Raw genomic sequence first — 27,968 nt, 5'->3', positions numbered from 1 at the left:
AACTTTAGAGAGTGACTCAAAACTTGACAGAACTGCCGAGAGAGGGTTTTCCTACATGATAGATTCAAGTGTGACAAGAACAGCCGGACAGCTGGGGAGGGAACCTGCAGGTCCGAGCGAAGCCCCTCAGCCAGCTGACCGACAGCGTGCAGGACTGTGCAGAGAGCAGAGACCTTTCCCCTCCATCTGTGCCGTGCTCTCCCAGTCCCCACTCCTCCCCCCCCCCAGCCAATCCCTCCATCTCTCCCCACTCCTCCTCCCCCTCCATCTCTCCCCATCCAACCCAATCCCTCCATCTCTCCCCCCCCCCCTCCTCCTCCTCCCCATCCCTCCATCTCTCCCCCCTCCTCCCCCCCCTCCATCTCTCCTCCCTCTTCCCCCCCCTCCATCTCTCCCCCCTCTTCCCCCCCCTCCATCTCTCCCCACTCCTCCTCTCCCTCCATCTCCCCCCACCCCAGCCAATCCCTCCATCTCTCCCCCCTCCTCCTCCTCCCCATCCCTCCATCTCTCCTATCCCACCCCCCTCTCGTTCCCCTCATTTCTCCCCCCCTGCTGTTTTCCATCTCTCTCCTCCTCCTCACAGGTCCTCCCTCGCTCCGTGCAGGACAGGTGCGTGGCTCGCCTCCCTCTTCAGGTACTCGAGGAAATCCTTCACGTCCCGCCGGCCCTGGAAAGCGCCAGAAAACACGCCGTCAGGCGTCTCTGCGGCGGGCAACGCGCACACGCCCCCCCCGCCCCCCCAAACCCGGCGGCTCGCTGGCTCAGGACGGCCGCTGCGCAGGAGCGCGTCAGTTCGGACAGAGTGAAGCGAGTGAAGGTCTGTGGGCGAGCCCGACGGCCTGGCACTCACCTCGTATCTCCTGGGGGCGGCCTTCTGGCCCACTGGGGCAAAGTAGATGGTGGGAAATCTGAGAGGAAATCGGAGAACAGACAGGTTTCATGAGAATGAGGCCAGGTGTGCATCTGCACTCTCAGATCATCGACGCCCTCTCCTGGCTCTGTTTTCATGTACCGCCAGCAGCCGTATCACCCTGCAGCTCCCAGCTGGCAGTCCACTGGAGCCCAGCAGGTGTGAGCCTGGTCCGTACCTGGAGGGGAGACCTCCTTCAAAAGTTAAGGTTGCTGCTGGAAGAGGTGTTAATGGGGCCTGTAGGGGGCGCTCACCATGCGGTCTGTGTGGCTCCTAATGTCCCGGTACAGTGAAGGGGACACTATACTGTAAAAACACGCCATCCGTCGGATGAGATGTAAATCTGAGGTCCTGACTCTCTGTGGTCATTAAAAAGGGTGTTTCTCGAAAAGAGTAGGGGTGTTACCCTGGTGTCCTGGGCCAGATCTCCCCCTGGCCTTTACCAGTCATGGCCTCCTAATAATCCCTGTCTCTGAACTGGCTCCATCACTCTGCTCTCCTCCCCACTGAGAGCTGGTGTGTGGGGAGCTTACTGGTGCATCATCCAGGTGGGGCCACACACTGGTGGTGGTGGAGGGGACCCCATTACCTGTAAAGCCCTTGGAGTGGAGTGTCCAGAAAAGTGCTATATAAGTATAAGGATTATTTACTTGAATATGACCCACTGCAAGATTCAGAACAGCTCACGCTGAAAACAGCAGGGGAGAGAGAGGGAGGGCGGGACAGGTGCATGGTGGTAGGGTGGGGGGTTCCCAAACTGATGATGACAAAGACGAAGAAGGCGTGACTGACGCCCAGTCACTCTGTTCCCTCACCCCTGAATGTCGTAGCCTTCCGGGACGTCATTGGCGGTGGCGTCCATCTTGGCGATCACGATATTGGGGTCCCCAGACAGCTGCAAGAGCAGAGAGGCAGCGCGTCAGCAGAGGCGCGCCCGAGCCCCAGGACGGGACAGGTGTGCATGCCCAATGGCTGAAACCCCACCTGCTGGCCCAGCTCAGTGTATCTGGGCTCCAGGTTCTTGCAGTGTCCACACCAGGGAGCGTAGAACTCGATCAGAACGTCCTTGGAGGCGTCGTTCACGATCTCGTCAAAGGTCTCCGCTACCACCACCTGCTCACCAGCATGGGACACGAAAGTCACGATGAAACACCTCATCGTATAGGAGCTCTGGCTGGTACGAAGAAAACAAATCAGTGTCTCTAGCAGTGTCTCCAGTCCAGCCAGGGGTGTGTCAGTGTGTGAAATCAGGGGCAGTGTGAGAGGAGAGGGACAGCAGTGTCTCCAGTCCAGTCAGGGGTGTGTCAGTGTGTGAATTCAGGGGCAGTGTGAGAGGAGAGGGACAGCAGTGTCTCCAGTCCAGTCAGGGGGGTGTCAGTGTGTGAATTCAGGGGCAGTGTGAGAGGAGAGGGACAGCAGTGTCTCCAGTCCAGTCAGGGGGGTGTCAGTGTGTGAATTCAGGGGCAGTGTGAGAGGAGAGGGACAGTAGTGTCTCCAGTCCAGTCAGGGGTGTGTCAGTGTGTGAATTCAGGGGCAGTGTGAGAGGAGAGGGACAGCAGTGTCTCCAGTCCAGTCAGGGGGGTGTCAGTGTGTGAATTCAGGGGCAGTGTGAGAGGAGTGGGACAGCAGTGTCTCCAGTCCAGTCAGGGGGGTGTCAGTGTGTGAATTCAGGGGCAGTGTGAGAGGAGAGGGACAGCAGTGTCTCCAGAGTGATTTTGACCTTGACTGGACCGTCGTTGCTCTCGGGAACGGGCTCCGACTTGAGGTAGCGCTTCAGCCTCCCGGCAAAGTAATCCTCCAGGAACCTCTCCAGAGCCTTCCCGTCGCGCCTGGGGGAACACCGCCTCACACGCTGACCAGGGCAGGACACAGCAGACAGCAGCCCAGGACACGCGGAGGGCCTGGAGACTGACCACAGCAGGGCTCCGACAGAGCGACCAGCGGTGTCGCAAGGAAGGAGCAGGCTTCAACTCCTCCTGTCGCAGTGCGCGGCTGACGCAACACAGAACCGGGCCCTCTGGTTCTGGGACAGAACCAGGCCCCCCTCTATGACGGCGTAGGGGACACACACATCCAGAAACGGCGCGCTCTCCCACACTCACGTGAACTCCTCTCGCATGACGTATTTCTGCCCCAGCACGGTGCGCACGGCCGCCACCGGCAGCTCCCCCTCCGCGCCCTCCAGGCCGAACTCCTCCAGCTCGTCGGGAAAGTCCCGGCGGTCCGCCACGGCGAAGCTCAGGCCGCGCCCCGCGAAGCGAGACGCCACCATCATCACCCTGCAAGGGGGAGAGAGGGGGCAGGCACAGGTATGACAGCAGAGACGTCAAGAAAACTGCACCCCGTCTTCATCGCCATGCTCCGAAATCACTGGCCTTAACTGGTCTAGTTCAGGGACAGCCTGCAACTACTCAATTTGAGACATCGGTAACAAAGGAGTTTGTTTTGATCTCCAGAATTTCATCCTGCTGCTTCTCGAAGGTTCCCAGGGAAATCGGCTTCAACCACATGGCTGGGCAGCTTGTTCCACTCTTCCACCACCCTTTGTGTAAAGAAGTGCCTCCTGTCATGATTAGAGAATCTTACCCTGCTGTTTCTTGAAGTTAACCAGGGTATAGGCTTCAACAACATGGCTGGGCATCTTGTTGCACACCCCCACCTCCCTCTTTGTAAGGAAGCGTCTCTTGTTCCCAGTCCTTAATGCAGTTCTCCTTTGCTCCCTCTTGTCTCCCTGGGTCACTGTGAACTCTGAACTGTTCCCCTGAGTTGACTTTTGTGCCCTCATCATCCTCTCTTCAAAACTAAAGGCGTCAAGCTCCTTTGTCTCAGGGGTGATAAAGTTCAGCAGCTGAACTCCAGGCTGCTTCAAATCATGAGTCTAGCTGATCCTTAACTCATCCACATAATCTGCAGCACCAGGGTTAGTTATATTGATCACATAAATAGAAATATCAGTATATGTTAGAACCCTTGTTGCATAGCTGGGTGTTTTGATTCGGGTGAAAGATCTTCCCTCAAGGATACCACAGTAGTGTCTCACCTCGGATTCGAACCCACAACCTTCCAGTGACGAAACCAGAACGCTAGCCAATTAACCCTTACTTAATTAAGCAAGAAGGAGTCAGGTCGTTCAGTAATTAACTCACTAGATGGGTCATTGTCCAGTAATGGCCTGGAATCGAGCCCTGCTCTCGCCGGCCTGTGTAGGACACTGCTCTTAGGCCAGGAGTTAACCTGGTCCTTTCTGTAACAGGGTGGCCTGGAGTGTCAACAGGGTGCTAACTGTGGCCTTACGAATGCTGTGAGTAGTCTTCTCACAGCCCTGGGGCAGCTGGAACTTGCCGGCCCCCTCGGCTGCCACTAGGGACCCCGATTCCCCCCCGCACTGTGCAAGCCCCCCCCTGCAGTTCACCTGTTCCGCCAGTAGTTGGAGCCCTTGGGGTTGCGCAGGTAGTCCAGCTCATAGAAAGCGGTCAGCAGGTCCTGCCTCATCAGCTGCTCCCTGTTCTCGTGGGTCAGGTGAGGGCACATTCCGAATCTGCCCAACGACACGAGGTGGGGGGGGCAGGAACAGGTCAGGAATGAGCCACACCGCTGTCCGCCTGAATTAGAACTCGTGCTAGTTCATCAGATCAGCCCGGTTCAGCGCAGTGCTTTAACACAGTCTGCGCCCCCAGACAGTTTTGCTGACCCTGACAGTTTCTGTTTACACCAGAGAGAGGAGAGAGCGGAGGGAGAGCGAAGGGAGAGAGGAGAGAGGAGAAAGGGGGGAGAGGAGAGAGCAGAGGAAGAGTGAAGGGAGAGGAGAGAGTGGAGGGAGAGTGAAGGGAGAGAGGAGAGAGGAGAAAGGGGGGAGAGGAGAGAGCAGAGGGAGAGTGACGGGAGAGAGGAGAGAGGAGAAAGGGGGGAGAGTGAAGGGAGAGGAGAGAGCAGAGGAACAGTGAAGGGAGAGAGAAAGGAGAGAGGAGAAAGGGGGGAGAGGAGAGAGCAGAGGGAGAGAGGAGAGAGGAGAAAGGGGAGCGAGGAAAGAGCAGAGGGAGAGTAGATAGATAATACTTTATTAATCCCGTAGGGAAATTAATAAAGTAATTTATTAATTACTTTAATAAATTGAGTGAAGGGAGAGGAGTGATAGTAGTAGAGTGATAATAGAGTGAAGGGAGAGGAGAGAGCAGAGGGAGAGCGAAGGGAGAGAGGAGAAAGGGGGGAGAGTGAAGAGAGAGAGGAGAGAGGAGAAAGGGGGGAGAGTGAAGAGAGAGAGGAGAGAGGAGAAAGGGGGGGGAGTGAAGAGAGAGAGGAGAGAGGAGAAAGGGGGGAGAGTGAAGAGAGAGGAGAGAGGAGAAAGGGGAGAGAGTGAAGAGAGAGAGGAGAGAGGAGAAAGGGGAGAGAGTGAAGAGAGAAGAGAGAGGAGAAAGGGGAGAGAGAAGAGAGGAGAAAGGGGAGAGAGAAGAGCATGGAGGGAGAGTGAAGGGAGAGAGAGGGAGGCGCTCACATGTTCTCCCGGATGAACCTGCGCAGGGCGTCAGGGCGGACGGCGCCGCGGTGCCTCACCACGCTCTCCTCGAACTTGCTGGCCAGCTGCGGGGCCCGGAACAGCAGCACCGCCCTGGGGGCAGAGAGAGGCAGAGGGAGCAGAGCTGTCACAGACAGGAGGCGTGCCGGCCCCCCTCCCCCCCCGCTGTCCCGCCTCACTCACTCGCCCTGCACGCCGTGCCTCTGCCGCAGGCTCTCGGCGCTGGTGTGGGCGAATCGGTAGCTGTCTCTCATGGAGCTGGCCGCCCGCAGGAATTCGGCCAGGTCAGCGCTCTCCGGCCCCAGGAAGAAGCCTGTGGAGGGGAGACGAGCAGAGGGGGGTGACGGCAGTGCCGAGGGAACAGCCGGCGTCACGTCAGCATCAGGAAGAGGGACTGTCGTCCTGGGACCCCTGAGCAAACATCAAAGCCACCTCATGGAGAATCTAACTAATTCATTGATCACTAACTTGTTAATTCACTTCTCCTGCACCAAACTCAGAACCTAATTGATAACTAACTTGTCAATTACCGTCCAATTCACCTAAAAGAGCAGTTAATTAATGACCAAAATGCAAATTACCTATTAATTCACCTGATGGACAAAGTAATGGAAATCTATCGGAAACTGGTGTTTTCAGAGCATGTCTAATCTCTTGAGTAACTCGTGCAAATTGAAACTGCTCTCTCTTCAGGACCTGAAAACAGTAAAGATGCAGTTAGGCACATCATTAGGCCAATTAAGGGGTCAATGAAGCATCTGGGGTCTTAAAGACAGCCCTGCTGTCTCTGCTTTTTGCTGCCTTTGTAAACCTGATCTGCGGCTGTTTTGTTTGTCATGTCTGGAAAAGCTGCGACAAGCACAGACAAAGGACCAGGCCGAACCCGACGTCTCTGATCCCCTGCGCGGCGTCCTGGGGCCAGACTCACCCACCACACTGCCGTCGAAGTGGCTGACGAAGGAGTCCAGGTCCTCCTCGGTCCTGAGCTCCACCGAGCTGGGCCCGGCCTGCTTCTTCATGTAGCTGACGATGCCGTCTGCACACGCAACACAGAGAGACTGCGTCAGGAGAGCGGGAGAGCGGCCAGCTCGCAGGGAGAGACCGCGTCACGCACGAGCGGCTCTCGGCTTCCACACCTTCAGCCCCTGCCAGGCGGCATCGCCAGGAAGACCACAGTCAAGGGGAGAAGGAGGCTACTTGGTGCAGCTGGTTGGTTTCATCCCAGGGTCTCACCCGGCTGTTTCCCGAAGGATCTCAGTGTATCGGCTTCAACAACATGGCTGGACAGCCTGTTCCCGACACCCACCACCCTTTGTGTAGAGAAGCATCTCCCTGTAGTTTGCCCTTGTATACATACTTGAATCTGGGAGATCGAGCTCCTCAGGCCAGACAGCGTAGGACATTAAAAACAGAACGTTATCAGGTCACTCCTCTCTGGACTGATTTGTGCGTTATCTTATATCGAATCAAAGTGACCATAATTTCCCATAATATTCTAGACAATGGCATTATTAGCTCACTGGACGGCCTTATCACGACACCCCTTGATTTAAATTCCTCAGGTCTGGCTCTGCGTCCGGACAGACTGTCTGCCTGGGCTACGGCTTCCTCACAGCGTCGGAACGGGACAGTGCGCTCGGGACGAGGAGGAGGGCGGGGGAGATTGTGGAGAGGGGTCAATAACGACACATAAAAAGCTCAAAGCAGCAGCAGGAGGAGGAGGAGGAAAATGAAGTGAAAAGTGCAGAGGCAGCAGGGAAGAGTCCCGGTCCTGTTCCCCCAGGCCGGGTGCTCACCACTCACCTGCTGTGCGCGGCCCGTCGTAGGCCGAGGACTCCTGCCCGTTCCGGAAGATCTTGAGGGTGGGGTACCCGTTCACCCCGAACCTGCTGCAGGTCTCCGAGTGGGCTGTGCAGTCCACCTGAAACGGGGGGGGGGGGGTCAGAGTGGCAACTGTGCGCCCAGACACCCCCATCATTCCTGCTCAGTCTGACCCGACCCTGGTCTTTCATTCACACACTTTCAGCAGAGCCCTGAATGCTCCAAATCCAGACCCAAACGAGACTCGCAGTTTTGGGACAGAAGATCAGATCTATTCCTGGGACCGAGCACGGAGACACAGAACAGACACCCACTTTGCAGCGGTTTGAACCATTTCGGAAAGGTGAAAACCTTTTATTTTCATACCTGTCGATGCAAATGTAATCAAATTACAGCAGAGAGGCCAGCAAAACAGAGATCTTCTACACACGAGCCCTGTAGCTTCTAGTAAAATCAGGAGTTGATCAACCAGCTGTGAGCTGGGAGTCCAAAAGACAGCACAGTAAAACCTGGAGTGGATCAGACCGCTGTGCACTAGGAATCTGACTGACAGCACTGTAAAACCTGGAGTGGATCAGACTGCTGTGGACTAGGGGTGTTATTGACAGCATTTTAAAACCTGGAGTGGATCGGATTGCTGTGCACTGGGAGTCTGACAGACAGCTCTGTGAAACCTGGAGTGGCTCACGTGAGCTGGGAGTCTGACAGGTGGCTCTGGAGTGGCCTACCTTAGCTAGCGGCACTGCTCCCTTCAGTCTGGTGGCTGCCTCTTCGTACTCTGGTGCTAATTTCTGACAGTGACCACACCTGAGAAAACAGACAAGGGAGAGAGAAAAGGCGAAGAAAGGGTCTTGAACCCCAGATAAATTCTTATTTTCAAGAAAAATTCTGTGTCCCCATCGTTTACATACTGATAATGTTTTACCCCCTTTTTCCTGACTAAAGCTCTGCCACCGTCCTGCTGTTTGTGGTGTTGCTTTGTCACTGGACAAGTATGACATAGCCTCTTCATAACGTTTCATACAGGAGGTTTAAAAGAAGGAAAATGGTCCTTTTTGAAATGTAAATGACCTGTATAAGTATGTGGTTCAGCTATATGTGAAGAAAGATCGCACTGGGAAACTAAGTTGTCTGAATAGGTCTAAACAGCTCAACCACAAGCATCCTTCCCACATTTCAAACGTTACAAATCGCAAGTCAGGTTTTCTAATAACACCCAACTGCACAGTCTGGATGTGCGGTTATGAGGTGTTTCGGATTCGTATTTAAAAAAAAATGAACTGCGGTTCTGATGGCATCGTTGCTATTTTAGCGTTTTGAGATTGGCGTTTTGGTGTTTAAAGAGCCGGGAGCCGACAGAAACAACAGGTCAGCGCTACAGCTAATTACCGCAGAGTACCGAGTCTGTGTTTATCTGCGTTACTTTCTGTGCAGTGACAGTTTACTGGCCGGTAGCGGACAGTGCCAACGGCGTTTGCGGGTAGTGTTCTGCAGCGCTTCGTTTCCTGACAAGCGCTTATAAATAAAATCTGTTATGAAGAATTTATACGGCTCTAGCTACGCTCTGCCCCGAAACCGGCTCTCGACTCCGAGCCGCGGTCTGGACTCGTAACGGTCCGTTTTTCAAAACGGACAAAGCCTCTCACCAGGGGGCGAAGAACTCCACGAGCACGGTCTCGTGCTGAGCCACCGCGCCGTCGAAGTCCGCGTCCCCGAGCTCGAGCACGTCGCCGCCCGCGACCGCAACGGCCCCGAGCGCCGCCAGAGCCAGCAGAGCAGCGGGGCAGAGCAGCCGCACGGACAGCCGGGCCATTCCTCTCAGATGAGGGAGAAACGCCGCCAGGAGCGAAACGAAGGTAAGGCAGCTGAAGGAGGGCGGTTAAGAGGGAAAGCCAGCACCATAAGGAGCAAGAGTTTCAGATGACAGCGGTCTCCAGGTTTGGGTAAGGGGGCGTGGAAAATGTGAAACAGTGACGTCATTTAGAAGCGGGGCCCGCCCACTGTGCGCTGATTGGCCAGGTCAGGTTGGCTCTGTTAAATACAGTACAGGCAACCTGTCGAAGACATAAAACTGAAAAATAAAATAACTTGAAAAGTAACTATAAATAATAGCATTGTAAGTCCTTGTACCTGGTCCTTGCAAACAATGCAGTAAAACAATCTCAACACATGAAGTCCTGTGCTCAGGAAAGGGCTTGTTAACCCAGTGACCACTCAGACACCAAGCGTCTCTCTCAACCAGCAGAGTCAACTCACACACGCCAGACAGCCCCAAAAACTCACACACGCCAGACCTCTTTCCTGAAGAACGGTTTAATGATATATGTGTAACTGTCTTTCTCAACAATACAAAAAATGTTCTTTTAAAATTTACTAAAGGAAATCGCTTTTTAAAATCAAAACAAGAACCCCCCCCAGAGGAAGTGTGTACAGTGATGACAGTCCACTGGGGACCGTGGGGATCAGTGGGTCAGTGTGCTGCTGACAGGGCCATCTCCTCCCAGGTCTCAAAACGCACCTGGGCCCACAGCGGACACTGGGGGGTCTCGGACACAGGGACCCGCGCGCTTCCTGTAAGCCCAACATCAACCCTTCAAGCCTCCACGTCCGCACTGCAGGGGCGGCCCGAGAACCAGGAGCCACCAGGTGCAGTCCGGTCCAGTCAGTCCCATTAACCGAGCAGAGTCCAGTTCTATCCACCGGTACAGGATCTGTCCGGCCAGTCCCATTCTGGGTGGCCAGCAATGTTTGGACTGGGCCAAGCGGGTCTTGGCCCGGTCAGGGTCAGTGTGACACGAGGTCCATCTCAATGGGGCCTGGTTCTGTGTTGTCCTGGTGGGCCGGGCCGTCGCGCCACCAGTCCCATTCCCCGCCCCGCCCCGACCGGCCCCGGCTCTGTCAGTCTAGCTCCTCGTCGGTGGCGGACTGCTGCTCGGCCGCGCTGGCCTCGTCTTCGGAGCTGAGCTGCCGGGCGGCCGTGTGGAAGAGCCGCATCAGGTCCCGAAACCGACGGGACACCTGCGGAGAAAGCAGGAGGGGGGAGACGGGATGTCAGCCGCCCCGTCACGACAGAAACCCCCTCTTCCCACTTCGCTCAACTGTGGCCGGGAACCGATTCCGATTGGCTCACTGCTGCACACACGGGGGGCGGGGGGCGGGGCTGTGGGACAAGAGCCCTCACCTCACTGGTCGTCTTGTTGCCCAGCTGGGCGGAGATGGCCTGGAAGGTGGCCTGGCTGGCTCCCTGCTGCTGGCAGGTGGTGAGGATGACCCGGTCCGCCTCCCTGCCCCACGGACAGCAGACGCGGAGAGGAGAGGAGAGGAGAGGCACACAGACAGGGAGACAGTCACTCAACTCATCCCCACAACCCACAGCCTTCACAGCAACAGGTGCGCTGCTGTCTCTTACAACCCGGGCGCCTCATCAGTCGTGTGCGGACCATGTGTTTACAGCCTAATGGTGTGGCAGGCTTGTGCGTGATGAGGAGAGGAAACTGAACACATCCCTGTGTGCTACTCTAACACCACAGTGTTAGACTGAGATCTAGACTGATGATTGAGACCTGAGCCCCTCATTGTCCCTGCACGGTAACCACTGTGTCAACACGGGCAGGGAACACGTGTGCAAGCAATGATACAGAAGAGCAAACTCTCTCACCTGTTCCACAAGATGACCTTCTCCCCGCTGGGAGTGAGGGAGATATTTTTGGCACAGACTGTGGAGTCGGAACCGGAGCTCATGCGCAAGGGGGTGCTGGAGAGGCTGGGGCTCTGTCCCCCCAGCGGCTCCCCCTGGGTGTGGGGCGGGGCACTGCAGCAGGGCAGGGGTGTCCGGGGGGCGCCCTGGGGGTCCCGACATCCGCCCTCCTCCCAGGCTTCTGTCTCCGTGGCGACGGCAGCCCCAGCATCCGTCCGGCTCTTTTTAGGGGAGGGGCTGCCTCCTCCGCTGTCCTTATCGCGCTCGGCCTCGCCCTCCTCCGCCTCCTCCCGAGGGGCCCCCCCTTCTCCGCAGTCCCAGGGGCGCACCCCGCTCCCCGCCGGGCCTGAGACGGAGCGCAGGAGAACGGAAGTGGGAGACCGGCTCGTCTGCTGATCGGACGCACCGGCGGTGTGGCTCCGCAGCGCCGTACCTGCGGGGGGGCTGTTTCCCTCGCCCTCCTCCTCCCCGCCCCCGAGGCGGCCCTCTGCAGAGGCTCTGCCCGGGCTGCTGGCCCCCGGCTCCGAGGGCTCCCTGTTTCTCGAGGGCCTGGAGGAGTCCGAGGAGCCCTGGGTTCAAGAGGAAACAGCCGGGGTGAACGCCAGCAGACTGGAATCACAGTCACCGCTCCAGGGCCGTGCCCCCACCACATCGGAACGACCCCCGTCCCAGACAAAGACCGCGAGAGAGACAGGGGGGGGGCGGAGAGGCAGGGAATCCGTCAAACACACCCCCCCCCCCCCCAGCGCGAACAGGCGCAGCGCTGAGGAATCCGCAGAAATGGAGGCATGCAGAAGCAAACGGAGACACAGGGATTCGAACCGAGAGGGACAGAGAGAGAGAGAGAGAAGGGGAAAGGTGGGGAGAGAGATTGTCACGAGCTACTAAGATGTAATTGAGATGCAATGCTGCTGTGAAGTGGAGATTATGGTTCTCTAAAGTCGTGGGAGACATTCAGGGTGGGACACACACTGCAGCAGAAGTGTATGTTTCCTGCAGAGCGCAAAAGGGCGGCACTAGATTCAGCGTTCAAGTTCTCATGACCACGCTGAACAGATCACAAGGCATTGGCAGGAGTCCTGCTCCTTACTGCCAGGATGCATGGTGTTTGCCCAGTACACCCATATCGTTTTTTGTCATTTCAATGGAAACATAGCCAGTGACACATTCCCGTCCCCAGAAGGCACAACAAAACACAACACAACACATGCGCAGCCCCCCCATGACCTCTGACCTTGGCCACATGGCAGTGCGGGCAGCCCTTTCTCTTGTGTCGCCGCAGTTTAGCGTCATGGGCGGAGTCGTGGCAGGGGCAAGGGCAGTCCTTCGCCGCCTCCGGCCAGTCGCATTCCTTTGTCAAGAAAGACTCCACCAATCAGAATGAAGCCACCCCGAGCGGCTTACAGGGGCACTGGGCATGGGGGCACAACCAGCTACAGGAGGAGGAGCACTTAGGACTGAGAGCAGGAGGCGAGTCTTAACGCAAAGAGTGGTGGGTGTCTGAAACAAACTACGCAACCACGTTGTGTAACAGGGATGGGATTCAAGGGCTCACAGGAAAACCAAAACCTTTACACTAGGAGGTGGGGATGTCAGTAACGAAACACCAGACATTTTAAAAAATGGCAAACAAGATGTTTTGCCTGTTCAATTCTGTAACCCTGCCCACTCGCAACCTCTGACCTTTTCATTGCCGTGGGAACCCATCTCTTTCCTCCTCTTGCCCCGCCCCGTGATGGGCGGGATCTTGTGCGACTCCTCCTCCTCCTCCAGGTCAGGCAGGGTGACCTCCTCGAAGCCCCCCTCCGCACACCCCTCACCCTCCTCCGGCCACGCCGCCTCCTCGAACTGCCCCGGCCGCGAGGGAGGGGGGCGCAGCTCGTCGAAAAACACCCAGAATTCTCCCTCCAGGTGGCTGTGGCCCTTCAGCAGGGAGGCCATCTGAACCTTTAGCTGAGCAAGGGAGGGAGAGAGAGAGAGATAAAGACGGGTGAGGAAAAGAGAAAGAGGGCTGGAGAGAGAGCAATAAAGTGGGAAGGAAGGAAACGGAGGGAGGAGGGAGCCGGGAATGAGGAGAAAGCTCGAGCAGGGAGAGAGATCGCACGCCGTACCTCCTCGACACCTGCGGGGCTGAGCTCGGGCCCCACCTGCAGGGCCTTGACGATCTTCTGGTACTGGGAGGAGTTCTCCCCGAAGCAGATCTCCAGCTGGCGCAGGAACCGGCGGCTGCGCTCGAACGCCTGCTGCTCCGCAAACTGGCCAGGGGGTCCGGGGGGGACGAGATGGGTGCAGGATGCCGGAGAGAGAGAGAGAGAAAAAATAGAGAAACCCGTTTCGACACCTGGGAGCAGACAGCAGTCCTGTCAGGCACCGCTGAGCTCACAGACCCTGTGTAGCCTCCAGACCTGACAGGCGGGCGGGTCAGAGAGGCACGTCTGGAGGCTACACAGGCCGAACCCTAAAACGACTGGCGTCTCCAAAGTGGGTGAGCATGAAATCAGATGTCTCAAAATGACCGTCTGGAGATGCGACTGGAACTTCCCGAAAAACACAATACTGTAATATCTGGGCTTTCTAGGTGGAATCGGAGCAGCGCGGCACCGGCAGGCTCGATAATTACCAGCCCGCACTCCAGGGCCTGCTCAGGCAGCAGGAAGGCGGCGAAGTCCCGCAGCAGGTCCGGCCAGTCGGTCAGCACGGCCCTCAGCTGGCTGAAGAGCTCCACCGCGCTGCGCTGCTCCCGGCCGCGCTCGAACTCGTACAGCACCCCCAGGAACTCCTCCACCTTCCCGGGATAGCCCTGCAGGGCCTCCCGCACCTGGGGGCGAGGGGGGGGTCAGGGGTCGCAGTGCTGTCACACACAGCATGCCGGAGCTTCAACCTGCCGGGCTATCCGTGTCCCAGTCCATCACTGTGCCCATGTGCCAGTCCATCACTGTACCAGGTACACAGGGCCTGTGTGTCAGTATGCAGGCTCCTGGTGTCCCAATGAATCAGTGAATTGAGCATTTGTGTGCCCATGTGTCAGTGGATCGATTGTCAGTGTCCCAGTCTATCGTTACGGCAGTGCATCAGTGAAACAGGTATCAGGTATCATTGTGCATGTGTTAGTGTGCTAGTGTACCAGGTGCATGTCAGTATCGGTGCCCGCGGGTCGTGACCCACCCTGTTGAGGTAGGCCTGGGCGAAGGCGATGTCCTTGCTCTCCCTCATGGGGTCGTTCTCCAGGATGTTGTCGTCGTACAGCAGCAGCAGCTTGGACGTGTCCTTGCTGTCCCGCTCCCGACGGCGACTGCGACGCAGGCTGCGGGAGGGCGTTCTGCCCCGGCCTGAGGGCCACAGAGAGGGAATCCATAGATCAGAGAGAGACAGGCAGCGGCCAGAATGCATCTTGCATTGAACACAGTCTGTTGGCATGTTCCCAGTCTGGCAGGACTGCTGCACTTCTCCTCCTGCACCACTAGATGGGGCTGTTGGCACGCACAGGTCAGGTTACTGAGGCATTGACTCGACTGGAGGACTTTTAATCTAAAAAGATGTACTTTGCCTGCTGTGAGCTCTATAGGAGCTACACACCTCTTTCAGGTCTGGACAATATAAATCATTACAAAGTATTAATTAATTAAGAAAGGGCTTAAATCCAATCAAAGTTAGCAGACCTGCCCCCAAAATGACTGCAGATACATGATTCCTCCCTAAAGCCAAAAATAACTGAACTTAACTCTGACATGACACTGATCCCACAACCCTTAACATCTCCTTGGTGTCCTTATCATACCAACACCAGGCCCCCTCCCCACCACTGATCTTCCATAAACCCAACACTGACCTCTGCCTCGTCCAGCACACTTGTCACTGGTTTCAAGAGGGCCTGCCCCCTGTGGAGCCCCCTGACCAATCATCTTGCTGGCATCGCCATCCCCTGCTTCTTCTCCTTTGCGGGGGCCCACTTCCTCCTCCTCCTCAGAGTTCTCCTCTTGGGAATTCTGGGAGTTCTGCGAGTTATCCTCCTCAGAGTCACCCTCTGGGCACATCCGGCGCTCCGAAGCTAGCCAGGTCAGCTTCTCCATGGTCTCCTGGGAAGGGCACAGACAGGACACGCACAGGTTACACAGGAACAGTACAGGAGCAGGGATGATAAGCGAATCCCGTGGATGGACACACCGTACACGTAGCTTCTCCGCACCTGTAACTCAGGGACAGACAGCACAGACTCCTCAGAGGCGGATGACATCACTTCCTCTTCGTCCTCGTCCTGCGTGAGGTCATCGAAGTCCTCTTCCTCCTCTCCTTCGCCCTGCCTCTCCCCATCCCCATCTCCCTTCTCACTCTCGTCCTCGCCCCCTTCTCCTTCTCCCCGCTTCTCCCCTTCGCCTCCGTCTCTCTCCCCCTCGCCTCCGCTCTCCCCCTCTCCCACCTGGTCCGCTCCACCGCCGCGCTGTCCCTCCTGCTCTCCCCCTCCTCCTCCTCCTCCTCCTCCTCCCCCCTCTCCCGCCTGGCCCGGCTGGCCCTGGCTCTCTGTGCCCGAGCTCAGCGCCAGGCCACCCCCCCCGGCCTCTCCCTGCAGGCCCCACTCGACTTGGCAGGCCGTCGTGTTGACCCGGGCTCGGTCCTCCTCTTGTCCCGTTCTCTCGCCCTCCTCTCCCTCAGTTTCACTGCGCCTTGGCCCCGGTCGCCCCCCGCCATCCTCTTCTTCATTGTTCTCTAACTGTGGAGAGCCATGTCCTGACACTGTCCTTCCTCCCTCCTCCTCTCCCTCTGTGTCTCTCCGCAGTGAAAGAACACTGTCTCTGCACACCGAAGCCCCTCTCTCTTTCTCCGTCTCTCTCTCCTCCTCATTTCTCTCTAACTGTGGAGAGCTCCCTCCCCCTTCGGTGTTGCCTCTCTCCAGCTGAGGAACGCCATCTCTGGAAGTCGAACCCCCTCTCTCCCTTTCTTCCTCACTCCCTTTTCCTCCCTTCTCCTCCTCCTCTTTCTCGGTGCCTCTCTCCACTTGAGGAACAATGTCTCTGCAGGTCAAACCCCCTCTCTCCATCTCTTCCTCCCTCCCTCTCCCGCCCTCCTCCTCTTCCTCTGTGCCTCTCTGCAGTTGAGGAACACTGTCTCTGCAGGTCAAATTCCCCCCCTCTCTCTCTTCCTCGTTCCCTCTTCCTTCCTTCTCCCCCTCAATCTCCATCAGTCGCTCAAGCGCATCAGCCTGGCTGTCCAGACTAGAAGCTGGGCTCCCTGATGACTCCGAGAGGGCCAGGAGGGGCTCCCCAAAATCACTCCCCATCTCTTCCTCGTGTTCCTCCTCTTGACCCAAATCCTCTCTGTCCTCCTCCACCTCCTCGATCTCTCCTTCAGGCAGACAAGCACCCAAGGGGGTGCAGAGAAATGGGGATGGATGCATGCCGCTAACTCTGCAGGAAGAACCTGTCGTGTCTTTGGCCTCAGAGGATTCCTGGGGTACCCCTCCACTGCCTTCACATGAGCCAACATTGTGACTGGTGAATGTTTGGGATTCAGGGGTCTCAGTTTGACCTTGGCCTCTGTCACCCGTCTCAGACCTCACCCCTAAAGTTGAGATAAGCTCAGAGGAGTTTGTTGGGGTCCCTTTGTTGAAGATTGTGTTTGAATTACCAGGAGGGGCTTCCTTGGTACCTATGTCACTTGAAGGGGTGGGGAGAACCCCTTTATTTTCTGCATTCACTGTGGAATATTGGGGTGTCCCTTTTGTATCCATAATGCTTGAAAAGTTCTGGGGTACGGACTTCACTGTACAGCCCTGGAGTTCCTGAGATAACGGCTGTGCTGCTCCAGTGTCTGTGCTGATCCACACTTTTTGGCAAGTCTCTGTGTCGTCCGCAGTGTTCGTACTCAAGTGGGGTACAGCCCCTGTGGGGTTCATTTCCTCAGTTGTTCCCGCTGTGGGCTGCTGGGGTTCTGGGCATTGGGGTGCTGCAGATTTCAAGGGGGCTGCCATTTCAGCGTGTGTAAGAGTGCTACTCTTGAGGGACTGGCTGTCCATACATTCTGGGGGTCCCCCTGCACTCGTTGAGACTGGAATGTGGATTGCCACTTGACAACTGTGGGGATCCTGCATTGCTCCAGCTCTTTCTTGTCCCATGACATCGGGAGGCTTCGAGCTGAATTGGGGGGCCCCCTCGACCTCAGAGGTGTTGGTACCCAAGTTGCCAGGGCTGGTTTCCGGGGCTGCAGGACTCGGGAGGGATGTGGGATTAATGGAGGCAGGATGGCGGCTTTCAGGAGAGGGGATGCTACACTGTAATAAGGGACTTGTCCTCAGCTGCAAAGGTATGTCCCCTTTGAGTGTTGGGGACCTCCCGGACTCTGGGGCAACCCCGACCAGCTTGCGGAGTACGGCCAGGGCACCATCGGGGTGAGTAACGGGGTCCTGCGGCTGGGAGGCGGGCTCGGGGGGGGTCTCGGCGGACGTCCTGTCGGCCGCGGTCACTGCAGTGGTCAGAGGGGTGCCCAGTTTGATGACGACCGTGGGCTGCAGGACTCTGCAGACCCTTCTTGGCCCTGTTTCACCCACTGCCCTGGGAAACAGCATCCCCCCAGCCCCTCCGCTGCCCACACCTCCCACGCTGGCTCCTCCCAGGCTATACAGGCTTACAGAGCCTCCAGTTGGAATGGTTAAGAGAAGAGGCTGCAAAGGAGCCTGCAGCTGAGAAGGGCTGCGGGAAACAGGCCGGATTTGCAGGAACTGGCTGGAGGGGTTCACACCTGCTGCCACCATGGCTCTAGAGAAGGACACGGTAGGCGCCGCACGCAGCTGCACCGTGATTCCTGGCGTCGCAGATGCCACCGACATGCCTGTCCCTGCTCCTCCCGCCTGGCAGGGGGCGCTCACAGGTATCTGCACTGTACACGATGGAGTCTGAGCACCACCTTCCATGCCGGTCATTACTCCACCTGTGCCATAGGAGGCTCCCACAGGGAAACGCAGTGTGGTTGATGATGTCTGAAGAGCAACTGCTGCACCTTTCTTCGCTCGTTTGGCTTTGTAGGGGACGCTGACAGGTATCTGCACTGTGCACAAGGGAGTCTGAGCAGCAACTGCCGTTCCTGTGATTACTCCTCCTGCACTACAGGGGGCGTCCACAGATAACTGCACTGTGGTTGATGGGTTCTGAGGAGCAACAACTGTACCTGTCTTTACTCCTCCTGCACTACAGGGGGCGCCTGCAGGCAATTGCTCTGTGGTTGATGGCTTCTGAGGAGCAACAGCTGTACCTGTCTTTACTCCTCCTGCACTACAGGGGGCACCTGCAGGCAATTGCTCTGTGGTTGATGGCTTCTGAGGAGCAACAGCTGTACCTGTCTTTACTCCTCCTGCACTACAGGGGGTGCCCACAGATAACTGCTCTGTGGTTGATGGTTTCTGAGGAGCAACAACTGTACTTGTCTTTACTCCTCCTGCACTACAGGGGGCACCTGCAGGCAACAGCACTGTGGTTGATGGTTTCTGGGGAGCAACAACTGTACCTGTCTTTACTCCTCCTGCACTACAGGGGGCACCTACAGGCAACTGCACTGTGGTTGACAGGTTCTGAAGAGCAGCAGCTGTACCTGTCTTTACTCCTCCTGCACTACAGGGGGCGCCCACAGATAACTGCACTGTGGTTGATGGTTTCTGAGGAGCAATAACTGTACCTGTCTTTACTCCTCCTGCACTGCAGGGGGTGCCCACAGATAACTGCACTGTGGTTGATGGTTTCTGAGGAGCAACAGTTGTACCTGTCTTTACTCCTCCTGCACTGCAGAGGGCACCTGCAGGCCACAGCACTGTGGTTGATGGCTTCTGAGGAGCAATAACTGTACCTGTCTTTACTCCTCCTGTACTACAGGGGGTGCCCACAGATAACTGCACTGTGGTTGATGGCTTCTGAGGAGCAACAGCTGTACCTGTCTTTACTCCCCCCACTGGACAGGGGGCACCTGCAGGTAACTGCTCTGTGGTTGATGGTTTCTGAGGAACAACAACTGTACCTGTCTTTACTCCTCCTGCACTACAGGGGGTGCCCACAGATAACTGCACTGTGGTTGATGGTTTCTGAGGAGCAATAACTGTACCTGTCTTTACTCCTCCTGCACTACAGGGGGGGCCCACAGATAACTGCTCTGTGGTTGATGGTTTCTGAGGAGCAATAACTGTACCTGTCTTTACTCCTCCTGCACTACAGGGGGCGCCCACAGATAACTGCACTGTGGTTGATGGTTTCTGAGGAGCAATAACTGTACCTGTCTTTACTCCTCCTGTACTATAGGGGGCACCTGCAGGCCACAGCACTCTGGTTGATGGCTTCTGAGGAGCAATAACTGTACCTGTCTTTAGTCCTCCCACTGGACAGGGGGCACCCACAGATAACTGCACTGAGGTTGATGGTTTCTGAGGAGCAATAACTATACCCGTCTTTACTCCTCCTGCACTACAGGGGGCGCCTACAGATAACTGCACTGTGGTTGATGGTTTCTGAGGAGCAATAACTGTACCTGTCTTTACTCCTCCTAAACTACAGGGGGCACCTGCAGGCAACAGCACTGTGGTTGATGGCTTCTGAGGAGCAATAACTGTACCTGTCTTTACTCCTCCTGCACTACAGGGGGCGCCCACAGATAACTGCACTGTGGTTGATGGTTTCTGAGGAGCAATAACTGTACTTGTCTTTACTCCTCCTGCACTACAGGGGGGGCCCACAGATAGCTGCACTGTGGTTGATGGTTTCTGAGGAGCAATAACTGTACCTGTCTTTACTCCTCCTAAACTACAGGGGGCACCTGCAGGCAACAGCACTGTGGTTGATGGTTTCTGAGGAGCAATAACTGTACTTGTCTTTACTCCTCCTGCACTACAGGGGGGGCCCACAGATAACTGCACTGTGGTTGATGGCTTCTGAGGAGCAATAACTGTACCTGTCTTTACTCCTCCTGCACTACAGGGGGCGCCCACAGATAACTGCACTGTGGTTGATGGTTTCTGAGGAGCAACAACTGTACTTGTCTTTACTCCTCCTGCACTACAGGGGGCGCCCACAGATAACTGCACTGTGGTTGATGGTTTCTGAGGAGCAATAACTGTACCTGTCTTTACTCCTCCTGCACTACAGGGGGCGCCCACAGATAACTGCACTGTGGTTGATGGTGTCTGAACTGCAACTGCTGTACCCGTCATTACTCCTCCTGCACTACAGGGGGAGCTCACAGGAGGGAGAAGCGTTGGTATCAAGAAAGGGCAGATCTTGCTTATGGAGGAGGATGCTTTCTTGCAGGCGTTCTGCTCCAGCTCTTTCTCCGAAATCCGCGTCAGGGTCACAGTGGGGTTGAAGTTCACCGGCCGGGTAGAGAGAGGCATTTGCAGGACCATTGGGGTTTTATCCAGTGGGAGCACTACAGGCCTGGACAGCGCCAGTCTCTTGGCTCTGCCATGAGGCCAGAGTCTGGAATGGGGTTTAAGGGTCCTAACGCCATAGGGGTTCAGGCGCAAGGTGACATCTGCGGGGAGATCAGGGGGGTACTGCGTCCCAGGTGGGAACACGTAGGGAGGGGTTGACTCTCCTGGTGTGGCCTCCCCTCCCTCCAAGGTGCTGTTGTAATCCAGCACAGCCTTGTGGATGATTGGCAGGCTCTTCTGCAGGAGAGGGAGAGAAAGAATGAGCGTAAGAGAGAGGGGAGAGACAACACTTAAGACATGACAGGATATGCAGGTTAAAACTCCCAGTGCACAGCAGTCTGATCCGCTCCAGGTTTTACAGTGCAGTCAAGACTCCCAGTGCACAGCAGTCTGATCCACTCCAGGTTTTACAGTGCTACCAGTCAGATCCCCAGTGCACAGTAGTCTGATCTACTCAGGTTTTACGGTGCTGCGAGCCAGAATGCTGGCCTTCTTATCCCCTGGTCGGGGATATTGAGAACCAGCTCTTTTCATAGGCTCAATTGTTAGACCAGGCGACAGGATGCAGGCGTGAACCTGTGACCCATGAGGTTTAGGCAAGTCTCTCCGGGAGTCAGAGTCATATCTGCCTTTCTGCCTCCGCAGTGCATAGCAGCCTGATCCATTTCGGGTTTTACGGTGCGCCCTGTATAGCAAGGAAGACCTGAGACAGCAAGGAAGCAAAATCTGAAACGGATCGAAACACCTGCCGAACGGGAGTCTGACGCAGTACGGGATGGATGCAAGTACTGACCTGGAGCCAGGCTGGCATTCGAGCCAGCTCTCTCTCCACGGCAGGGCGGCTGTCTGTGGGCAGCACCCTCTGGCACGCCCGCAGCAGAGGGGGGACCTTCCTGGTCAGCAGGAAATGCTGCGAGGAGAAAGGTGGGACGACACACATGAGAGCGTAACACAGGAGAGCTACAGGGACGCGTCACATCCAGTCCTGCGTCCGAGCTCTGAATTAGTGACTTTAACTGACTAATTATTCAATGAGCCTGAACTCATTTCACCCTCAGACTTGAAAGGCCAGTCTGCACAAATTCTTCATGAGTTCGCTGGTGTTCAGCAGGGTCGATGCATGAAAACGAAGAGTGTGGAGGGACTGAAAAAGCTGCAGTGGGGTGGGGCGTCGAACCCGTGCCGGCTGGGAGACTCTTCATAAGGCCTGCTTTTCTGGGCTCTTCATAAGCATCTGCAGAAAGGAGCTGTGGCCCAGTTAGGCCCTGGCTGGGATTAAAATGGCCGAAACCACTGAACGGGGGCCCAGACAGCCCGGGGAGAAGGGGGCTGACCTTCAGCTCGTTGTCGGGCGCTCGGCAGTGGCTGGCCTCGCGCAGGTGCATGCGCAGCTGCTGCGCGGTCTTGGTGCGGACCAGGTAGCGGCACACGAGCTGGTGAGGGAACTCGGTGTCGGCAAAGTGCTTCAGGCCCAGGGCGATCAGGCTGCCAGGGGGAGAGAGAGAGGCGCCAGGTGAGAGGGGCACGCAGCAGAGCTGGCCGTCAGTTCGAGAGGATGCGTGCGAGAGTGCGAGCACAGGTGTGTGCCGGTGCGCCGGCAGGTGTGTATGCACAGGGTGTGTGTGTGTCAGCCTGTGTGCACGCCCAGGCGTGTGTGAGTGCGCGAGCAGGTGTGTATGCACAGGCGTGTGTGAGTGTGCGAGCACAGGCGCGTGTGTGTGTGTGTGTGTGAGCCTGTGTGCATGCCCAGGTGTGTGTGAGTGCGCGAGCAGGTGTGTATGCACAGACGTGTGTGAGTGTGCGAGCACAGGCGCGCGTGTGTGTGTCAGCCTGTGTGCACGCCCAGGCGTGTGTGAGTGTGCGAGCAGGTGTGTATGCACAGACGTGTGTGAGTGCGCGAGCACAGGTGCGTGCGAGTGTGTCAGCCTGTGTGTATGTGTGTATTGATTTTAACAAGACTACACGAGGTGCCATCACTCTGAGTGGAGGTTCATCAAGGCACAGCAGACAGTCCATCAACATACAAAGAGAGAGTCAGTGTGAGCTCCTCTCCAGTACAGAAACACAGGTGTGTGTGTGTGCACCTGTCCTCTCCGCGGGTGTAGATGGTCTTGACCCTGGGGGGGTGCTGAGCCGGGTCCAGGCTGCAGATGGGCAGGAGCTCTGGGCACAAGAACTCCTTCCGGGTTGCCAGGAGCCAGGCCAGGCGTGGGGGCATGGTGGGATAGGGCCGCACTGCCGGCACAGCGACAGGTCAACACACATCAGCAAGAGACAGTAACAACTACAGCCACCCCAGGCAGAGAGAAGAAATACAGCCTACAGATCTCATCCTGTACTTCAGAAACTGCCCAGTGCCACACACTGAGCTACAGGCTGTCTGCAGATTCTTTATGCAGGATATTAATCTCACTGCCAGTCTGGGACAGACAGAGAGCTGTAAAGAAGCCCCAGTCTCACTGTGATCTGTGTCAGTGTTACAGGTAGAGACAGCCCTTTTAGAGTCAGGATATTAATCTCTCATATAGACTTTCTCTCTCCATCAGTTTGAACCCCTCGTTCCCTGATCAGCTATCTCAGGAAGACCCTCAGCCCCCAGGACCGGCGCCCTCACCGACGGTGTTGCAGCGTTGTCGGGCAGGCCTCTGGGGGGAGGCCTGGGTGAGCTGAGGCTTGATCGTGCGGTCGAACTCCTCCAGCAGAGACAGCGCCCCCTCTAGGTTGCAGGCCCGAAACATGCTGACGAAACCAGGCTCCACCAGCCCCCGCGTCTCCTCTGTGCTCTGGGCGAACGACTGCAGCTCCGTCTGAGAGGAGGGAGAAGAGGAGGTTGGAGGGCGCGTCCTTGCAGAGGCTGGGCGGTCGGGGGGCCGGTCGGCGTGAGGGCCGGGCGGTCGGGGGGCCGGGCGGTCAGAGACTCACCAGGAAGTGGCGGGTGGTAACTGCCTCGCTCTGCAGCACCGGTATGGTGCTGGTTAGAATGTGGACCTGAGTCAGCAGCTGCACGTGCTGCAGACAGAAGGCGAGAAACAGGACCTTTTAATAAAAAACAGCCATTTTCTCCCATTATTTCTCCTGTTCCTACTCCTTTCCCAGCTCTTCCAACCTGCAGCTCCGCCTGACAGAGAGATAAAGAGGGAAGGAGACGAGAGGGAGAGAAAGAGGAGACGAGAGAGGGGCTGAGGAAGAGGAGAAGCAAAGAGGGAGTGAAAGAGGAGAGGAGGTGAGAGAGCAGAGGGAGAAAGGAGAGAGAGGAGGAAGCTACACAGACAGCTTCCATTTAACCAATGCGATCTCACCTTCTTTTATTTCTTTCAACGCTGAAGAACTGTGAAATAAAATAGCTCATATTAACCGTGACGTGTCAGAACTAGAACATGAAATTAGCCGCAGCACGGAGAGCAGCGGCTCAGGCTCCGGCGTCGAACCCTGACCTCCCGAGTCCGGACACTAGAGTCCGTGTAGGGACTTCCAGCGGTCCGTGGCGGTCTTAATTGCGGGAGCCTCGTTAAGCGCCTCTACAGACCTGCTGCATCTGCTGCTGGAGCTGGTGCTTCTGGGTGGGGTTGAGCAGCAGGGTGCAGGTGGGGCTCGGCAGCATCAGGAAGTGGGGGCCCGCGGGGGCCGGCGCCGGCGGCTCGGGACGGGACTCCTGCAGGGCCCGGCGCTGCTGCAGCGCCTCCAGCTGTTCCTTCACGGTACGGCGCCTCTCCGTCAGCATGTTGGCCAGGGGCTCCTCGAACCTGCAGGCCAGAGACACATACATCCAGTGGGGTCATTCATACTGCTGTACTGGGAAACACTGCAAAACCTGGAGTGGATCAGACTGCTGTGCACTGAGAGTCTAACTGCACTGTAAAACCTGGAGTGGATCAGACTGCTGTGCACTGAGAGTCTAACTGCACTGTAAAACCTGGAGTGGATCAGACTGCTGTGCACTGGGAGTCTGACTGACTGCACTGTAAAACCTGGAGTGGATCAGACTGCTGTGCACTGGGAGTCTAACTGACTGCACTGTAAAACCTGGAGTGGATCAGACTGCTGTGCACTGGGAGTCTGACTGCACTGTAAAACCTGGAGTGGATCAGACTGCTGTGCACTGGGAGTCTGACAGACAGCTCTATCAGAGTCTGGTCCATCCCGCTGCCGGTTCTACCTGTCTGTGTACAATCAGACCCTGTTCCTGGGGACGCGTCTAGACACATGTCCTCGGGCCGTTTAATGCACAAGCATACCTGGGCTTCAGCCCAGGGGTCCCGAACGATCCAGGGCCTCTCACTGGCCAGAGTTTACATGTCACATACCCTTAGCTGTTGATTGTCCAGATTTATTCAAATGATCCACCCTAACGCTGATCAGCCACTGCATCAGATGCACTTGTGGCCATTTATGGAACGTTGCGTTCGAGGTATTTAGCAAGATGGCGCTCATACCAGGATGTTCAGGAAAAGCTTTGGGTTTTGAACACATGGGCTTCTATGTCTGAGCAAGATCTCCGCTCATCTGCATTAACCCTCCAAAAGAAATATCGCATGGACTTGGAGGGAGACTTCGTGGAAGAGGCCACTCAATTTAGAGAATTTACTCGTAAGGAGGCGCTGAACCCATCTGCAACTGCACTCCTCACACACACAAGGTCGGGAGAGAGCTGAACTGTGGCGTGTGGTGTCATTCTGACTTTACGGAAAAAGGCCACAAGTATACCTGTAGCCCCAGGGCCTACGAGCAGGTTAAATCACCTCTGCACATGTCTGAGAAGTTCCACAAACCATGAAGCTGACAAGCTCTTCCCTGGGATCCCCCGATCAGTAGGCCAAATGTGGTTTGGAACCTTCCTCACTTTTCCTCGGATTCTGTCGCCCCCGCCAGCCTCTGGCTCCTCCCCCGCCTGATGCGTCAGCCCCATTATCCTGGGCTCCGCAGACAAGGCGGAGAGGTGCGATATTCCAGGTTTCTGGAATCAGCTTACTGAAAGACCCTCTACGGTTCGACGTGCAGACCTGCAGGCAAAGGGCCTCTTGACAGAGTCCTGGCTGGCGAGGGCTGATGCAATTTGCTCAGCACAGTCTGTGTGCGCGTGCAGGCGTGCGTGTGGTCACCCTGATGGTAACACTGCCTGTGCACGCGTGTCCCTCCCAAACGCCGGGAGGTTTTTTCCGCACTGAAGCAAATGACTCCCCAGGCGTTTTGTCCACAATCCACCCCTTCATCCAGCTCATGGCCGCGGGGGAGACCAGGCCCACCCCAGCGAGCGAAGGGCCCTGGATGGGACATCAGACACAGACCCAGATAAGCGCACGCTCACACAAGAGAGTCAGTGAACCTGCCAGGATGTCAGTGGACTGTGGGAGGAAACCCACACGAAGACCGGGACAGCAGGGAAATTCCACGAGCCGTGCCCTTGTGCACGTTGGGTCACCTTGTAATTAAAACTGTATCTGTCTGGCGCTGTAGCTACCAAACAGCAGCTCCCAGCAGTCTCTGGTCCAGAGCTGCAGTGTCTCAGAGCGCCTGGGCAAGATCAGGGCGTCGCCGTGATCACAGTGCCTGAGCCCACAAGGCAGCCTTCAGGAGGACAGGACCTGCTCCCTGGGAGGATGAACAGGCCTCTGAGTAACTGGCAGTCTGCACTGGGAGTCTGACAGCACTGTAAAACCTGGAGTGGATCAGACTGCTGTGCACTGGTAGTCTGACAGCACTGTAAAACCTGGAGTGGATCAGACTGCTGTGCACCAGGAGTGAGAGTGATGGTACTGTAAAACCTGGAGTGGATCCGGCTGCTGTGCACCAGGAGTGAGACTGATGGCACTGTAAAACCTGGAGTGGACAAGGTTGCTGCATCCTCTTGGGGACAGACACATGCTTGTGCGCGAGCGAGGTGTAGCTCTGTGCGGCCTGGGCCCTGCCTCGCTGCCTCGCTGCCTCCGAGGCTCGGAGAAGCCCAGGCTGGGAGAGCGTCTCTCTGCCTCCCCTCCCAAACAGACGCAGCACCTCTCTGCTGCTCTGTCCCATTAAAGGGAGGTTACCGTACCACAGCCCCTAAAACTCAGACAAACCCTGACGCAAGGCCTAACCTCAACCTTTAACCCCTGACCTCCAGCTGAGCATTGACACTCCGTTCCAGTGGGTCATGAAATCTCTTCAGCGAACAGAGCAGCAGCAGCCAACAGGTACCCCGGCAATTAACCTTCCCCAGCTTGTTAAAGACCCCCGGTTAATTAAGCAGGACAAACGATGTGGAATTATAGCAAACGACTTCTGGGTTGTCCCAGAAACCAAAGCTGGTCAGACGATTACAGTCTTGTCTCATGGTTATGGCTCATAACGGTTTAAATGCAATCTAAAATACGTCAGAGAAACAGACTGCACAGGAATCTGCTCCTTTTAATGTTTGAAAATAAGACACCCAGCGCACAGCAGTCTGATCTGCCCCAGGTTTTACAGTGCTCTCAGTCAGACTCCCAGTGCACAGTGGTCTGATCCACTCCAGGTTTTACAGTGCTCTCAGACTCCCAGTGCACAGCAGCCTGAGCCACTCCAGGTTTTACAGTGCTGTCGGTCAGACTCCCAGTGTGCAGCAATCTGATCCACTCCAGGTTTTAAAGTGCTGTCGATCAGACTCCCAGTGCACAGCAGTCTGATCCACTCCAGGTTTTACAGTGCTGTCGGTCAGACTCCCAGTGTGCAGCAATCTGATCCACTCCAGGTTTTAAAGTGCTGTCGATCAGACTCCGAGTGTGCAGCAGTCTGCTCTACAGGGTTGTTGTACAGAAGCAGCACCAGGGACTAGAGATTTGAGGCTTATCATCTTTTGAGACAAACAGACCAACTCCTACGTGCTCAGAAACACATGAAGCGCACACATGCAGACACGTGCGTGCTCACCACCACACAGACGTGCCCATCGCCATGGTGACAGCAGAGCAGGGCCAGATGCTGCTAATGGAAAGAGAGGACAGAAAGAGAACAGACAGGAGGGAGAGAAAGAAAGAGAGGAGAGGTGGAAGAGGGAGGAGAGAGAGAGAAGGGCAAGGACAGAGAAATATAATCATAAGAGAGACACTGGGGTGAGCCAAGAGAGAGGGGAGGAAAGTACAGCAAAGAGTGCAATTTGGGGTGCTCACCGGATTGCCTGCGGTACGTTGAACTTGGGGGTTCCCTGTTCCACCTCTTCCTCCCGCTCCTCCTCGTCATCGTGGCCCTCGTCGTCCTGGTCCGGGACGCCCAGCTCATCCTGGAACTGAGAGACAGACACACGGTGAGACAGAAAGACAGAGAGATATGGAGCGAGACTGAGGTTCTAGCCGAACACAATGACAAAGTACAGGCTCAGTGACCACAGCCTGGCCATAGAAACTGGGCGACACAGGCAGACCTGGCTGCCCAGAGAGGACAGGCTGTGCTCCCACTGCCAGCGGGGAGAAACAGAGACAGAGGTGCACTTCCTACTGCACTGTGACAGATACTCTGGGATTAGAGAAACATTCTTCCCTAAAGTTATAAATCTAACCCCAGAATAACCACACCTGCCAGCATCATAATGGCTCCCAATCCTACTGGGAGAGGGAGGAGGGAACTCAGTTGAATTGGCAGCCCAGTATGTGATCTCCTGTCACAGCCTGGGGAA

The 27,968-nt window shown here is 56.4% G+C and overlaps 2 protein-coding genes across 8 annotated transcripts in view; both read right to left on the bottom strand.

The window, feature by feature from the left end:
* Positions 1-498: 498 nt before the first annotated feature.
* On the bottom strand, positions 499-9,209 carry LOC102689023 (protein disulfide-isomerase A3-like). The gene is made up of 13 exons (XM_015336430.2): positions 8,891-9,209; positions 7,973-8,051; positions 7,227-7,344; positions 6,352-6,459; positions 5,607-5,736; positions 5,403-5,516; positions 4,323-4,448; positions 3,013-3,189; positions 2,631-2,739; positions 1,895-2,023; positions 1,726-1,805; positions 851-908; positions 499-667 (listed from the first exon to the last, which is right to left on the bottom strand). The coding sequence occupies exons 1-13, from the start codon at positions 9,055-9,057 to the stop codon at positions 578-580; spliced, it is 1,485 nt and encodes a 494-aa protein (XP_015191916.1). The 5' UTR covers positions 9,058-9,209; the 3' UTR covers positions 499-577.
* A 332-nt stretch (positions 9,210-9,541) lies between these two features.
* The window catches only part of LOC102689229 (GON-4-like protein), a 28,527-nt gene continuing 10,100 nt past the window's right edge, over positions 9,542-27,968 (bottom strand). For 6 of the 7 annotated variants that reach the window (XM_069184938.1, XM_069184940.1, XM_069184936.1 and 3 more), the window contains exons 14-30: positions 27,466-27,581; positions 23,868-24,084; positions 23,264-23,350; positions 22,956-23,148; positions 22,426-22,576; positions 21,676-21,826; positions 21,135-21,251; positions 15,128-20,578; positions 14,771-15,017; positions 14,107-14,270; positions 13,562-13,759; positions 13,053-13,196; positions 12,625-12,894; positions 12,176-12,292; positions 10,903-11,510; positions 10,426-10,528; positions 9,542-10,262 (exon numbers count right to left, since the gene is read on the bottom strand). In XM_069184938.1, coding sequence (XP_069041039.1) covers positions 10,143-10,262; positions 10,426-10,528; positions 10,903-11,510; positions 12,176-12,292; positions 12,625-12,894; positions 13,053-13,196; positions 13,562-13,759; positions 14,107-14,270; positions 14,771-15,017; positions 15,128-20,578; positions 21,135-21,251; positions 21,676-21,826; positions 22,426-22,576; positions 22,956-23,148; positions 23,264-23,350; positions 23,868-24,084; positions 27,466-27,581 — 8,454 coding nt within the window. In that variant the 3' untranslated portion in view covers positions 9,542-10,142. The remainder of the gene's footprint in view (positions 10,263-10,425; positions 10,529-10,902; positions 11,511-12,175; positions 12,293-12,624; positions 12,895-13,052; positions 13,197-13,561; positions 13,760-14,106; positions 14,271-14,770; positions 15,018-15,127; positions 20,579-21,134; positions 21,252-21,675; positions 21,827-22,425; positions 22,577-22,955; positions 23,149-23,263; positions 23,351-23,867; positions 24,085-27,465; positions 27,582-27,968) is intronic. The other variant, XM_069184941.1, reaches the window with a different exon arrangement.

Source organism: Lepisosteus oculatus, chromosome 27, assembly GCF_040954835.1.
Source record: "Lepisosteus oculatus isolate fLepOcu1 chromosome 27, fLepOcu1.hap2, whole genome shotgun sequence".
Lineage (NCBI taxonomy): Eukaryota > Metazoa > Chordata > Actinopteri > Semionotiformes > Lepisosteidae > Lepisosteus > Lepisosteus oculatus.
Note: the sequence above shows the minus strand (reverse complement) of the source record. Positions and strands in the feature narration are given on the sequence as shown.